The sequence below is a fragment of the Metopolophium dirhodum genome, chromosome 9, assembly GCF_019925205.1.
Source record: "Metopolophium dirhodum isolate CAU chromosome 9, ASM1992520v1, whole genome shotgun sequence".
NCBI classification, from domain to species: domain Eukaryota; kingdom Metazoa; phylum Arthropoda; class Insecta; order Hemiptera; family Aphididae; genus Metopolophium; species Metopolophium dirhodum.
In genome coordinates, this window is record NC_083568.1 from 32,933,801 (window position 1) to 32,951,734 (window position 17,934).

At 29.7% G+C, this 17,934-nt stretch overlaps 1 protein-coding gene across 1 annotated transcript; it reads left to right on the top strand.

Moving 5' to 3' along the window:
- The first annotated feature begins 12,220 nt into the window (after window positions 1–12,220).
- Window positions 12,221–12,739, top strand: LOC132953074 (uncharacterized). The gene has a single exon (XM_061025621.1). The coding sequence runs from the start codon at window positions 12,221–12,223 to the stop codon at window positions 12,737–12,739; it is 519 nt and encodes a 172-aa protein (XP_060881604.1).
- The last annotated feature ends 5,195 nt before the right edge of the window (window positions 12,740–17,934 follow it).

Sequence of the window (17,934 nt, forward strand, 5' to 3'; positions counted from 1 at the left end):
GCACTTCATTATGAGTGCATTGTTTTATTTTTTTAGGACATTAATGTATTTTTGTAGGACATTTTCTTCGTTTTTCTTTTTTAGAGCATCAACTTTCCAGTCCTACAGGTTATAGTAATATGCACGCCACACTTATAATTTTGGTCGTATATTGAAGAATCTATGTCTGTATATTGCAGATATGTCTTAGCTTATTATGTCCTATGAAAAAATTTTATCGACACGACAGACGATTCATCGTTTATTATTCTTTTATTGCATGTCTGAGGTTTTAGATTTATGAGATTGCAAATTTTGATTTTGGATATGCAAATTTATTGTTATTGATCAAACGTTATTTTTTTTATATATAGTTTAAATGAATTTAATAACAATTTTTCTGTTTAAAACTACTTAAAACTTAAAATCAAGCAAACACAGACTTAGTATACATAAATACATAATATTAAATTTTATATTAAATAGTATATCTGCGAGTACAAATGTATATGCCTCTGACCTCATATCTACTACATACAGGATGATACACAAAGCATGCCCCTCTTATTCTTTAATAATGTATATTTCTTCAAATTTCGATTGAAGAAATGTTTAAGTTTATTTGAAGTTTATAATATTATATTATATTTAAATATTTTGATTTTTTTATAGAGTTAAGGAGTGTCCCGAGTGTGATAGGTGAACATGATATAAAAGACAAGTAGACAACAGTGTATAATTATAGTTCTTTTTAATGGTTTTACATAAAATCTAAAATATATCATATTATTATGTACGATAATATTATGTTCGTAATATGTTAGTCCTATATACAGCTAAACGTATCATACTCGTACACATTTTACAAATTATAAAATGTTAAAATAGTAATATTAGTTATCTACTTTAATTTTTAAATCATTATATTATATTTTAAACCTATTTCATACCGTGGACTATTATCTTAAGATCGTATAGTACATAAAGTTTAATAACTCAGAAACTACTCGTTTGAATTTCGATTAATAATACTTTTGTATAGGTATACCAACAACAATTTATAAACCTTAAATGCTACAAAATATTGAAGAATTTGACTTAAAATTTCCACAAATCAGAATTTAAATAAATTCATAATTCAATGAAAAATTGAGGGTGAGCTCGGCGAATTAACCTATTATTCAGCTAACTCTAATAGCTGCGCTGAAACTCGTCGAGCCGTTATTAGTGTCATTTGCGTCCGGGACGTCGTCGCGGCGGGGTCGTTAATATTTCTGTCGCGCGCCGGTCATTAAATCCGATAGTAATAATAATAATAATAATAATAACATATAAAATATAATACGCGCGTACGACCCGATCTGCGTGTCCGTCGTCGTCCCGCGAGTGTGTCGCCCTCCAAAACGGCGCCATATACATACATAATATAATAACTATATAGGTTGTGTAGTACACGCGTATAACGTCGATTTTCGTGTGTACCTATCGATGTATATGATGATAATAATATATTATATTGTCTTGTATCCATATAATCGCGTACGTTCGTGTGCTAAATACGTCACGTTTAGACGCCGATTCTATTATACGACTACCTATTCGGATATAATGAATAATATTATTATGAGAACCTGCTCCCCAACATACGCGACGATGATGTCGCTGAAGGGCTTACGGTCAATCACATCAAATGCCCATAAACATAAGATACAACACATTTTATAAAACAAAATATAACATTAGGTCTGTTGCGACACAACTATAATTAAATAAATATATTATAACGAAAATAAAACAAAATATTAACAACAACAAAAAACTCCAAAAACCAATTTAAAAGTAAAAATGTTTTCTAAAAAATATATATTTTACTATTTTCATGGTCATCCAAGTTTTTACTTGATGAGCGGAGTAGCGGACCATCATTTCGGCGTAAGTGCCGCTCCGGTCCCGCTCATCTAAACTTTAAATACCTATAACTCATAAACCGCTGTAAATTTTTGTTTTTTCATTACTCACAATTACGTAAAAAAAAATTTTTCACAAGCCATAATAGTTTTCGAAATAACGAGTGGTTAATGACAAAAAAAATCACCCAGTGTCGTTTCTTGTGACTTTACGCCGCTCGTCCCCGCCGCCCGCGCCCGGAGCTCGTCTACAATACGGTATTTTCCGAGTTCCCGCGGTTCAGACATATCATATTATTATTATTTATTTTGATCGAGTACGCGTTAAATCGCTTCGCCGGGGTAGGTCTATTGTATACTTCATATTATTATAATTTATATACTTACACGCGGATACCTAATACACGTATTACCTACTACAAATCGTCGTCGTCGTGTTATTATATATTACCTACAATACTCGCCTACGTGTGCGTCGCAGTCGTTTACCCCGTCCGCGTTTATCACACACACACATTTAGAGGTGTATGTTTTCTTGATCATTTTTCTCAGACGTTTTCATACGTTTTTATGAATATATTATTACACACAGGCATTGTTATTTTTAGACTCGCGTGTCTTGAGTACCCGGAGTACCTATACACCTGTGGTTTTTTTTTGCTTTTATAAATCACCGCACAGCACTATACCACTACGCTGTCGGTCCGTTTGCTGACCACATTCGCAGCTATAAAAATATATACAAGCGCATAGTTCGGACGAGCCGGGGCCACAGAGAAAAGAAAGAAAAAAATTACTCATCGTCGTATACATTAATTGTATTATATTGTATTATATTTCCGCCGTACAAAGGCTTATGAAATAATTTATTGTTTATTACGTCATTGCTGCAATTCCGGAAACTAGTTTGGTCAATATAATAATAACATAACATCTAGACAGTATCTAAATATAGCCATATAGGGTATAGATATGTATGGCCACATGGGCACCATTATAATATTGACGTTAACTTCTTTCCGTAGGATAATCCCAAGAGACAATTTTTATGTCAAATTTTATTTATTTACTGCAATTATTACTTTTCAAACGGAATTGATTGCGTATATGCAATGTATTATAATAATATGTACGTTGAAACTTTGTATATTGCGTAAAATGTGTGTCATAAAAATTACTCCATTATTCAAATTCCGTTCATTTTTAATGTATACTGTATAATATTTACTTGATAAAAAAAATCTTTATAGCATAACCGAGGTTTAGATGATATTATATTCAATGTTTAAACAATTAAATAAATATTTTTTATTACGTTAAACCATTAGGTACCTTAATTAAATATTTCAAAACTCGCTAAGACCATCGCTAGTAAAACGTTTAATTCGGTTGAGGACGAATTTTATACGGTTTGTCGTTTGTATATACCGCAACTGCAATATAGTAACTAAATATAATATATATACAAAGTAGGTATATGATAATATGCATTCATATTTAGATCATTAGATGGTTGATAGTGAATATATGAATGATGACTATGGTGAATAGAATATAATTATAAATGCAGCCGTTTCTTTGATGCACTAAATTGCAATATGCATGCAACGAAGACATTTTACTGAGAGAATAAAAATGATAATATCGCTATGATAATAGCTATGTTAAACAATTATAAAAGCCAAACCCCATTTGAATACACTACAGATTCACATCGGACATTTTCCCATGAGTTGAAAAGTCAACATTATTATTTTTTAAGATTTATTTGAAATTGAAATATTTAAATATGAAAAATTATTATATATGTGTATCGTGTACTGTTGTGTACTCCAATATAGGTACGTTTTTAAATTTATAAAACATTTGTTTGTGATAATAACAGTGATAACTAAAATTAAAAAAAATTACATTATGAATATTATTACCTAGGTACTACTATTATTGGTATCCAAGGCTGGTATTATAATTTGCAATATGAATAACTGTAGACTGACAGTTCCAAAATTTAAAATACCATTGATTTTCACAAATTCAATTATGAATTAGAATTTTCCAAAATTAAAAAACCTATCTGGCCTTTAGACAGTAGTCAGTACGGAACAATTTTGAATTAATTATAGTCATAGACGTTATAGTTTAAATACCTATATAATTATTAATTTATATATCAATATATAATATATGACATATTAATAAATAATAAGTTGTAAGTTTTATGTGATTGTATTGATTACGTATGAATAATGATGATAGGTATAATATTATTATAAATTAAAATATTCAATACCACAAAATCAAACAAACTCTAAACTATTAAAAATGTAATTGATTTAATAAAATATAATATCAGGTTTAAAATGATTTTAGTCCCTGAATTTTTAATACATATTGTTCTTATTTATTCTCTAAAATTGTACTTGTGTTACAATATAACATTTCACATTGATTATTTACAAAAAATAAATAAACAGTGTAGTTTCTTTCTATTACGTTACAATCGTAATACATTAGAATATTTTAAATAATTTTTGAATTCTATTGGTAAAAAAAATATTTTAGTAATTTTGTGGGGGCTTCCAAATGTATATTTGTTAACATGTTAACGGGGCATTTGCCCTTAATACCTTCCGTAAAATCCAGCCCTGAGTAATATGATAATGCATTAGTACCTATAACCTATAATACACGTAACACGTCATATTGGATGTAAAAACAATTTTGAGTTGGCTGTTTTTAAGCCACAAATCAGACTGTCGGAAGTTCACAAAATATTACTATCGTTGCGGTTTTTTTTGTAATAAATTACAAAAGTTCTACAGATTACAAACATTAAGTAGGTGTACACTGGCACACTGTACACAATACACATCTAATTTATTCTATAGGTATCTATAATTGCATTTTTGTTTTTAAAATTCCACCTTTTATACGTATGTCGTAATCATAAGATATGCCGCCGGGCGCCGAGTTTGGTAGGCCAAATGTTATTCCACTTGCGTGCATATGCCAAACACGGCAACAGAAGAAAATAATAATGAAAGATTTACTAACTTAAGTCCAAGAAGGCGTCACACTGCTATTTTGTGGTTTATTTACGGTAGGTATCATTTATAATCTCTACTATTCTAAATATACAATATCTTATATTAAATTGGGGGACGATGACTGCAGTTTTAACTGTATCACGAATTCATGATATTTAAATTTAAAAAAGTGTTTTAAGCTTTATGATAACGAGTTATATTTTCTTGTTTTGATTTATGACATTATTGAATGTATCTATTTACATGTTAAGGAAACAGGTTATAAAATACGCACAACATTCATAGAAAATAATAATATTACTATCTGTTCTGATGACTGATAAGCGATAACGAAAAGTGCATAATATTATATATCATTCGCCGTATAGTGTATAAAATTAATTAAGTGTTTAGGTACCTGAATGTTTAAATCATTCGAATAGGTTTGATCCTTTGAGGTTTATATAATTGCATAACACGACAGATACAATAAATACAAAATGCTCTTTGCTGGTATAAACAGTAAAAAGTTTGAGGAATTTATTTAAAAGTATTTTTAATCAAATAAACAATATTATAATATAGGTACGATATATTTTTAAATCTAATATAATATAATATGGTTATTATACTGTATAACTTATAGTCCTTATTACCTTAATATAGTTATGACCATAGTATAAGAAATAAGAAGTATGATCTACTCGAACCGTGTTTTCGTCCTAGTTCGCGCATGTGCATCCCCTTGTGTTTTTGGGCATACTGTATTGCATGAGATTAAAATTTAAATGTATACTCGTGACGTCGCCTTGTGTTTATTGTTGGTTGCCTATATAGATTATACATTGCCCCTTAAAAAAATATGCGCTGTCTTATCATTGAGAATACTTCTTGTTCCTTATACTATGGTTATGACTATACGACTGTGCAGATTATTCATAAAGGCTCCTATTGGTAGGTCGCAAATGTATCACTGAATCCGACATCAAACTAAATACGATTGCCGAAATGGAAAAATTGACAGACAGGAGACAGCAACAAACCTCACTATCACGATAATCCTAAACTTCTGTACGGCTAGCTCGGTGTTCGTCTCGAGACCTCCTCTGGAAAATCCATCGCCCCGAGTAGATTGCAATGTAACTGGTCCAGACTCCAGATATCTATACTTTAACTAGATCTCGTACGTGGGATTTCAAATTCATGTTTTTCAAAGTTTTATAAACGGAATACCTAATTATTTCATATTAATTATTAATGTGCTAAAAAAAATAATTACTGTACCATGTTTCATGTGCAGAATACAGTTATTCATATTTATCGATTAAAAAAGATAAAATGTTCATTACTCGAACATTAACAAATAAATACTTCACTTAAATTATATATCAATATAAAAACCATTATTAGAGTATAATATTGTACCTATATATTTTTTAGATTTAGGAATATTTTACCTCGATATACCTATTTGAGAATTATAATGAACACAAAATTATTATATTTATAATATTAACTGTATTTAATACATATTAATTTTCATTATTGTCGGGTCAGGAAATCCAATTACGTAATAAAAATTTAAAATGTTGAACTAATAAAGCAATAAATAATATGAAAACTATTCCAAAACTACTGTCGTCAAGATTTTTTTCATTTCATTATTTTCTCTCCATTTATTTCATTACCAGCAAAAATTGTATAATATATAATATACCTACCTAGATAGACTGCGGATAGTATATTATTTAAATGCGTGGACAGATCGGAAAACGAGTTTAGATAGCAGGTAGCGAATTTATATGTATAACGCACGAAACTATATTTTCTGGAAATATATATTATGTCTGCGTATAATAATATAACCATAAGATTCCCGATGACAAATCGAAGTCAATAATGCTTTTCAATTTAAATTCATTAAAAATACTGGTTATAGAATATGTAATATACACCGTTATAAAAACTCTATTCGCACGTTATATTATAAAAGGTACACGACAGCCACTCGAAGACCATATATATATTTCGATGCTAAATGTCTATTCGTTTTGTCGCTTGTTATATATTATTTATACAACGCGCAGTTACAGTTATTGTATACGATTTTTTTATGAACGGATTGTATATTTTTCTGATAAAAAAATGTACTGTTATTTCAATACAGGTACCTAAGGTGGTTATGAATATTGTCTGCACAGACGTATTTTAAATCTACATAATGTTTTGTTATAATAATATACGCACCGACTATAATAAATAATTTATAGCAAATAAAGTAAATAATTTTTATTTATTTTCTATTCAAATTTAATACTTCAAACTCAATACTTCGAACATTCGCAATTATTTTATTCGTGGGTTATAAATTACGGGCTTATAAAAATATTATATAATGATATACCTACGTGTTGGGCTCGTAAAAATACAACAAAATCATCGACTAATGTTGCTGCAAATCAAGCGGGCACAATATAATCACTATATATTATAATATTATATAGATGCATCGTGTTTTCATAATTTCGATTCGACTAGGTACACAATCAATGCATGTATATTAAATAGGTGTACACTATACAGTTAACTTTATTTAAATTTTGTTAGGAACCTTTCAACGTTACTGTAATTTATCTAATTCGTATACTCGTTTTTTCTGTGGTACATCTGTAATTTGTACACTTCTACGTATAATAAATAAGACGGAAAATAAGTGATTTACGGATGCGTGTGTACAATGTACAAAGAACCAAAAACAATTAAATAGGTAATATATTTTCACTTATATTTGTGTATTGTCGATTATTATTACGTAGGCATAGAACATAAGCAGCGACCCGGCCTTGACCGCGAACCCATTTGAAACAACAGGTATTTATTATGATAGTTAAATCCTTTACAATTCGGGCTTGCATATAGTTTGAGACAGCAGGTAGGTACCTATATTATACCTACATATAATATTATAGATATTATTATAGACATAATGATTCGCCGACGGCCTAAGATTTTTATTGATATCGGTACTACTAGGTACGTTTATATTACTGCATGTGACGAGTATATTTTTTGTATATAATACTAGTTTATAATCTTTGTTATAATTATATGTTAAAACTATTGGATTTACACACGTGTAGTGTTTTATTTATGTAATTACGCAGTAAAAGAAGTTTATGTAAAAAACCGGAAGTTTAATGCGACTTAAAAATATATTTTTGGTCGTGTCGATGGTAATTTGTAACTTAGTAAAAATTAAAATGTTCATATATTTTTTTTTATGTATGCCAACAGTATAACGTGTACCTATCACATTTAATTATTATTAAATTATAATTATGTACCTACGTATACCTATATATGTAGCATTGTATACCTAGCGGTTTGTATTAGCAAAGCTGGACAATAGTCAATAATATTTTTTAACTCAATAAAGCTAAGTTAACTATTTTTTATTTAAAATCAATAGACGTTTTAAATATTTACTTACATCAATTAGGTTAAGTTAATTAAAAAACAATTTTCATTAAGCATAAGAATAAGTGATAATCACTCTCAGGATAATAATTTAATTTACCCAATGAATATGAATACATAATATATAGGTATATTTTAATACCGGTAGAAATTATAGAACTTCCTCTATTCACATTTTAGACTTAGGGGGGGGGAGGGTTATCATTTAAATTTGAGTGTAAATTTAGGTACTTAATGTATTGTTTATTTCTTCGAAAAGATAATGGGCCCTACAGAACAGTTCGTGTGGGGGGCCCATGAGTTCACAATTATTATTAACATAATAGATTATTGATTATTATACTATTAATATCAGAGAGGCAATGGTTCTCAGACGAACTTTGCTCTAAGATAATAATGATAATTATAAATAATGGTCACCGGTTGTACATAATTAGAGGCTGCTAGATGATTTAAATGAATCAGTTTAGTTCTATAAGTTTCTAAAAATTAAAATCATCAATTAATAAGAAAATATTCACTGACAAAATAAATAAAATAAAAAAGCTGTATATAAATAGTAACAGACTTCAAGGGGTAAAAATTAATAAATATAAAATACGGTGTTATAAATAGGTGTATCTCGATTATAGTTGTACCTAGTTCACAGGCAAATCGGTTTCGGTGTACCGTGTACCGAACTATGTTAAATAATTCGACCGAGATGAGCAACCACTTGTCGCGAATTGGATTTAGTGCTTGATATATTTTTGAATGTGATTTTGTTGAAATTGGATTTTGTCAAACACTAAGATTTGAAACAGATAAATATACAGCAAAATTACCACTACAAGTCTACATTAATTACTAATCATTTATATACAAAAATAAAAATAATACTAATTTATAATATTACATAGACCTATTTTAACTAAACTTTAGTTAATAGGTCTATGATTATAATCTGCAACCATGGTAAACATTTATAAACAAAAAACAATTTTGAATTTCCACCGTGAACCTTAAGATCCCTGTTTGACCACCTCTATAAAGTTGTACGGACTTCCAATTATGTAAAAAAAATGTTGAGGACCACTTGACACTTATACTTAATATACAGGTATCTTCTTCTAAATAAAAATAAATGTGAAACTACTTTATTATACGTATATACTTTAAAACGGCTAATCTCAGAAACTACGAGACCGATTTGGCTGATTCTTGTTTTGTTGTGATTGAAAATTGAAATTGTAGGACAAGGTTAGTATGAAAAAAATTTTTAGGACAATACCCGGAAAAGCGGAAAATCTGAAAGGCAAAAATACAACAGTTGCTTATTGTAAGATTGCTATTGGTTATAATTGAATATAATTTTATACCTGTATATTATATTTGGTCAAAACCATATAACTTAGTAAAAATGGTATTCCTAATGCTAACTTTTCGACCGTTGTCCCGGGAACCTACACATACACATCATAAACAACAAGTTAATTAAACATTCGTAATTAAGTACGCACCTCGGTGCGCACTTAACAGGTGGATTGCCTACCTGACAATATACTGATTGCATAATCACAAGCGTCTCTCACGGGCAACGCCAGTGGGATGGCTATATAATAGGTATAATATATTCGAATGTGTCCTGACTGATCCTGAAATAATGATAGATTGAGGCTTGTAATTTGCATGGTACCTATTATATTATATTAATCTCATAAGTCTAAGATATTTTTTGGCAAAATATTATTGACGGGAATGGGGAGGTGTATAGTGATCCACAAATATTTTACACTCGAGTGAAGCTGCAGGGTAATTCAGCTAGTAAAATATAAAATATAAAAACACACAAATAAACACTTATAAGTACTCATATGACGAATATAGTATGGGGTTATTAATTATTATTGATTAAAAATTACCTAATGTAACCTGAAATATAGATGTGTAAAAATCGTATAAAAATCACGATGTTGATGCCAATTAAAATTTACCTACCCTTTGCATAGACCCTCGACCAGCGTCCACAGCCCAATACCACATTTCCCGCGGTCCATGGGTTAAGAACTACTGGCCCAAACTATAATACAAATATACCCTGCAAATTTCAAGTCGCTAGCTATTATAGTTTAGGCCAGCGTTTCCCAACATTTTTGCAATGGCGACCCATAAATTTAATCTTTATTAGGTACGCGACCCCCCCCCCCCCTTCCCAAAAAAAAAAGTATGCCGTAAATAAATAAGATTTTTATTATAATCCATTTTATCATTGAGTTTTTTATAAAAATATACGTTAATACTTTATATTGGCCATGGTAGAAAATCCTTTTTCGCACAAATAAGTAGTAGGAAAAAGTAATAATTTTTTTATTGTATTAATTGAAAGTTCTGGATATTCATTATATACTGCACACCAAAAATCTACAACTAGACTTTACGTCATTTATTCTGCAATACTAGTTATTTATACTATTTATCAATTTACGACTAAAATAACTGTAATCGTAACTGCGAGTCGCGACCCATCAAAAAAATTTCACGACCCATGGTTTGGGAAACGCTGGTTTAGGCTGTGCGTTGATTATGAATCAGTCATCTGGACTTCTTATTGTATATATATATATAGATAGATATAAAAGTATATTTTATTAGTTATTACTGTAGCTACTGGTAACAATATACAGCGGATTCCACTTAATGTGGACACGTTGGAATCAAACTCATTTGCCCATACTAATGTCTATAGTATAGAGTGATGAATCAGATAATATTGATTTATAGATGACGCAGTTGATATATTTTCAAAAATAAAAAAACAATATAATATATCCTAAAAAACTACTAATATTTTTGTATATCAATATAAATATTGCCATATAATAATTTGTAGACTTTTAACGTTTTTTTTTTAACCCATTCGGGCCGGTCAAAACCTTTGCCCCCCTCTATTGAAAACTAAAATGGCGTCACTGTAGCGGAGACTAACAAACGTACAATCATTTATATTATGTACAAAAAATTATTACAATGGTATAGGTATAAGCAAGTATAATATTATTTTAATAATGAAATACATGTGATGTCCGGTTACATCGTTGTCATAGCCGACCGAAGTAAACAATAGTACAGCAATATTTGATATTAATTTATCATTTTTAAAGATTCTAGTTTGCGTTTTCATTTCAATAGTATTCACAAAAAGATATTATTATTTTAACAAGTTTGAAGTTTCTTATTCACATTTAATTGAAATAATTGTCACACGAGGGTTCAAAAAATATGCAAATTTACCAGCAGCCAAGGAAGCGGCAAATTTATAAGCCCCTCACAAAAATATGTCCTGGTACGGTTGTGGATGGTTGGGGAAGATCTACTTACAGGTATGATCTGATAAACATTATTAAGTAATGAATAGGGTTAGTATAAATACTTATAATATTATATAAGAGTCAAATTCAAAGCGAGTTTTGGGTACCATATTTTCTCTTAGTTGTTTTTATAACTCATTCAATTTAATTTCAAACATTTAACAAAAATTAAAAACTGCTATATGAAGTATGGATTAAATAATTTAACATGGTATACGACTATCAGTGGCGTGCCCACTACGTACGACTAACTACGTATCCACGCTTCAGTCAATCGTACAAACAGCACGGACCGCAGCTCAAGAGCTGCAGGCCCACGGAGGAGAGGATGGAGGAGGGCCTCTGGCCCAGGCAGGACAGTTGTAGCGAACAGTTCAACCGAATGACCGTGCACCGGGCCAGTTTTCGCGAGTGGCCGTGCGCGGACCGAACGCTGCCCGCGGTGCAGTGTGATCACGAGCTCGTGGGCGGCTCGCAGGAACGCATGCAGAACGTGACGTCGCAGCGACATGACTTCGTGACCAAGTGTCTGCCTGAGGCCGAACGGCAGCGGGCCACCGGGCCGGCGGAGACCATAGGCACCAATTGCGGCAGCGGCGCGTGCGCAATGACGGGCAAGACCACCACGGCCGACGCGTTCGGGATCCCGTGTACGAACGGACGACGGCCACTGGCGCGGCCGTGCACCGCCACCTGGTCGCAGGGCCCAAACTTACTGATGGCCAAAGAGACGGAAACCAGTTCGAGTTACCAGCAGTGGGGCCCGCTGGCGTTGTCCCGGCCACGGTCGCTGGCCGCGTACTGCCGGTCGGGAGAGCCGGTAAACGGCCGCACCGTGTACACAGTCAGTTACCGGCCACCCGGCTCGTTCCGCGACCCGTTGCCCGGCGAACAGCCCCCGGCCAACGGGTACGGGAACAACGATAAGTCCGCGGACGAGGCTGACACTAGCCGACCGTGTTACCCCAGAGCGCACGATTACAATTTGTATAGGTTATTGTAAATAGCATTTATGATTTATGTGTATGAAAAAATAAATAAATACATTTTTCAGCATATAATCAATAATATATATCAAAATAAACAAATATAAAAATATGCAAAATTCTTACCGAAAAAAAATACCAATATTTTTACTCTAGTAATTTTTTCAAGTTTTTATTTTTTTCCGATGGCGTGCGGCGGACCCGCATATTTTATTTAGCGTTCAGAAAATATGCAAATATCATATCGATTAAAATGAAATTTTATATATTATAAATAATAAATAACAGACAGGAGGCTTTAGAGAAGAGTGATTAAGATAAAAGCAGTAATATTAGAAAAATGCGTTATTTTTCTTTAAATTTCTTCAGTTGGATTAAAACCGAGGTTGTCATATAGAGTGTTTCATAATATTTGCTTTGAATTCATATTCAATCCCAAGCCCTAATGTTTAGAATATATTATCTACCTATTATAATACGTATAATATATATAATACACTTATAAAAGTATCACTTATGCTTAACACCATATTATTTATTGTAATTATGTGGTATAACTCCACAAACACATAAAATTGTTATCAGCTACATTGAAAACCGCAAAATCGATCATTTTGAATCCGGTTTTGGTCTTATTCGATTTATAGTTACAGGTGTATAATATATATATATTATATACACACACATGAGTGTTATGTAGATTATAGACGTATAATTCGCAACACACCAAATCTTGTTCTTCTAATCTTTTTCCCATACCTATAATAGGATTCCCAAAAATACCAACAAACTGTACGAATTTAAAATTTCTAAATGTATTCGATTAAAATGTAATCATTTATAAAAAACAATATGTAATATGTTGTAGGTATGTATGATTTAATACTTTACCGATCAAAATAATGTATACTTCAATTAACGTGATTGTTATAAAATAGTTACTTTTACTAATGCTAAAAGATCCATAGGTTAGGTATTTTATTTTTGTAATCACATTGTATATTTGTATGAACAAATAAAAAATAATAGGTATTGTTATGTTATATTATGTTGTCTCAGTTAAAAATGTACCTGTTTTTGTCGCTTATATTATATTTCTTAGAAATCAATAATCAGCATTAAATTTAAATTACAATAGCATACACAATATGTATCACACATAATATACCATTTTATATATTAAAGTATACATTTTTTTGCTCAGTAAGGTATTAAATCATACATACTACATATTATTACATATTAATATATTTTATAAAGGATTACATTTTGACCTAATAAATTTAGGAATTTTAAATTTGTACAGTTTTTTGGGATTTTTGTATATTATTTACCCATACATAGTTACTGATTTCTACGTCTCTCAATATTCTTTCCATTATAAGGATCAATATTTTCATATCGGTCGACGTGTACTTTTAATTTTTAATGCATAACTACTGTCAGTTAAACTGTCTAATGTCTATACATCACGCCGGTATATTTTATGTTCATAATATTCAGTAGGTGTGGAAATAAATCGATGACTAAAAATATGTAAATGTAAAGATTAAAATGTAAGTAAATACACTTATTTTAGAATATTTAATTCACTACTTAATTCGAAAAATATGTAGCCGAATAATATTTATGAAAAGTGCACTTAAAAAAATTGGTGTTCTTAATGCTATATTAATATGCAAACAAAATATTATATACAAGTAGGTACATAGGTACCTGGTAATTCGCTAAATATGTTTATAAAATTAATTTTATTCTATATTGATATTATTTTCACATAGGTACCTATACTTACGGTTAATATTGTACTTAAATAGAAAACAACCGGTTTCAACTATATGGATTTTTATATACATATATCCGTTCAGACAAGTTTTCCGTCGATGCTAATATGATAATTTAATTTCCAACCATATATTTTTCTGCTACTGCAGATTTTCAAATGTTGTAATATTAATTTAATCGAATATTAAATAAGCTTGGTTTTTCTTTTTCTATCTACTTAAAATCAAATTAAGTTAAACAAAGTCATTTTTACTTCTTCAAAGATAATTTGATAATTTATTTAACGATAATTTCGAATTTTGACCTCAGTATAAAAAAAGTTGATTGTGTATGCCAATGAGTAAATATTTATATAATATATACAGATAGGCAATATTATACTTTTTAGTAGGTACCTTGTGATTTATCTAACTATGCACAAAAAAATAAATAATTATATGTATATAAGATCATTATGGTTTATCACGGAAGTCATTATACATGTCCAACTGATGACAATTGAATTATATTTTCTTTATTTTAACCATTGTAAATTGGTTACTAGAATAATCGTAGATAATAATATATTCTATATATCAATGTAAAAATAGTACCTATATATGTATAATGATATAGGTAGTAAGATATTATATTTAATAAATAACTTTTATTATAATTATGTGTACTACTGTTGAACTGTTCTAATACAGATGTACAGTTATTATTCTGTAGCCACTTTTTGCTACATAGAAATAATCAAAATATATATATTAAACACTTTAATACTAAAACAGATAGTTACAAATAATAGGTACATATTTTGGCTTGTTAATTTAGGAGAACCTAATATAGTGTTGGTCCGTTATAACAAAACGACATACTTACGTGCTTTTAATTAATTTGTCTCTGGACGTCAGAACCATGTGAAAGTTTGATGATTTATGATAATAGAAAACTCATTTATGTAGATAGATTAAAGAACTATTTTGGAATAGTAAACTTTGGTGAATTAAAAACCATGCAAAATTTAGCCTACTGGCTACTTATAAATTTAGGTACATCAATTTTTTTCTCCATATATTATTGTAACAGGGTCTTTAGAAATTCTATACCGAATCGTTTTTGGCATAAATCCAGAGTTCAACGGTATTTAGTCGATAATGTATACAATTAATTTTAATGTTGGTATAATATACCTTATAGGTACCTAAAAAGTGATCATCATAAACTAAGGCCTTTTATTTGAAAATGGGCTGCAGTTGGTGTCAACATCGTAAAAAAGGTGGATAAGTGGATGTCGCTCTGCTGTACAGTAGGTTACAAGTGGGTCACTGTAATAGATGGTGTTAAATTTGAATTCAATGATATAATATCATTGTATAAGAAAAACGATTCTGAGCGAAAACGGTCAGTCAGCCTATGATTTTACCAAGTATATTTGATGATATTAATATTATTGTGAATAAAGTAATTTATATTTAACCTATTTACGTAAAACAAGGCTTTACGTAAATAGGTTAAATATAAATTACTTTATCCACAATAATATCATCAAATATACTTGGTAAAATCATAGGCTGACTGACCGTTTTCGCTCAGAATTGTTTTTCTTATACAATTATATTATATCATTGAATTCAAATTTAACACCATCCATTACAGTGACCCACTTGTAACCTACTGTACAGCAGAGCGACATCCACTTATCCACCTTTTATTTTATTTAATAATACATATTGTTTTGGATAAATAAAAAAAAAAACTCAAGATAGTCGTAAACTATTATAAATTTGATTGTAACATGTATTGGTTAGGTTAGCTTATATATTGGTCAATATTTTATTAAAAACGTCACGTGTTTATTTGAACTTATATTAAAAATTTTGAAAATTAAGAAAACCACGAGTAAATTCTAGTGTGAAGAAGCCGAAATTAAACTTTATAACATTTTACTGGTTCAGGATTTAGTTGATTCAGGTCATATCCCATGTCAAAATGAAATAATTATTCAATTCAGGTGTCGGTTGGCAAACTGGGAAAATTAAATAAAACATTATATTCTCATCAAAAATATGAAATTTTATACAAATATTTTTTTAGGTTTTGAATATAATATGTAGCCTATATATAATGTAATATGTGTAATGTGTATATGTGTTTGTTTAATAGTTTAAAATTCTAAAATGTATAAAGTAAGTATCAGTTATCTAGTGCCAATAATAAGGATATGACGCTATAGGTGGTTTTATTTTTTTAATTTAAATCATTAATAATTACAAATTTGTGTTGATAACGGCACACACACACACACACACACACATATACATACATATATACATACATACATACATACATACATACATACATACACCACATATTATCGAATATATAATATATTATTAGATCAATAAATATCAAGTTTTTCATAGAAAAATAATATATTGTCTATATTATAATTTATAATGTAGATACATTTTATACTATACAAACTAGAATAACGGCATTCCATGAAATTATAAAGAAATACGACAACCGGTGATGTTTTGTATTTTATAAGTGTAATATCTTTTATTTAGAAAAAAATTGTATACGACATTCTTTAATTTAAAATTAAATGGCCGTTTTAAAATTATTCACATTAGTACCTACATTACGCGTTTTAAGCCAAATGATTTATGTTTTTGTTGTTATCGGATTAAAACTACAAATAAATTATCAAATAATCAAGTCAAATTTTTTCGCATTAGGTGCTAAAACCGGTACTATAACTCCTTACGAAATCGGCATTATGTATATATAATTAACAAATATATTTCAGCGTAGAGCATTTTTATACATCTGTCCATATACCAATAATATAGTGACTAGTACCAGTATAGTACCTACTATACCTACTGCAGTAACAATGCGTGTAACGTACATGATACATTACGCGTTGCTGTAACGAAATTACTTTTACAGGTAACGGGATAGGTACTCGAGTTACATTTTTAAATTAGTATAGACATTTTCAGTAAAATTTCCTTTAAAAAGTTTTTTTATAACGATTTATTATAAAATTATAGAGGTAATTATAAAAGATACTTATTAGCTACCAGGTAAGTACCTAGGTGCCCACTTAAAATCACTTGTTAATATATGAGTTCGTTTAAATATTCGGTATTCGTTTAGTATGTGAGTATGTGACCTACCGGACCATGAAACCTACTGGTATTCGTTTAATATTTTTAGTCAAAGTAAAAATCATAAAATTATTATTATTATTAATTAATTAATTTGTAATACAAATATTAAACGATACATGATGATTTACATAATGTCAAAATCAGTTAAACAAAATATCGGTAAAAAAATGTATGTATATTATTCGATACGGTTAACCACGAAAATTTGCTTCAAATCCTACCCTCTTTCGGAATTAATAAAGTTAGTTTATCTTGGAAAAAAA

What these genes read in the sequence shown, in the direction of transcription:
- LOC132953074 (XM_061025621.1), top strand. Translation starts at nt 12,221, where the DNA reads ATGCAGAACGTGACGTCGCAGCGACATGACTTCGTGACCAAGTGTCTG.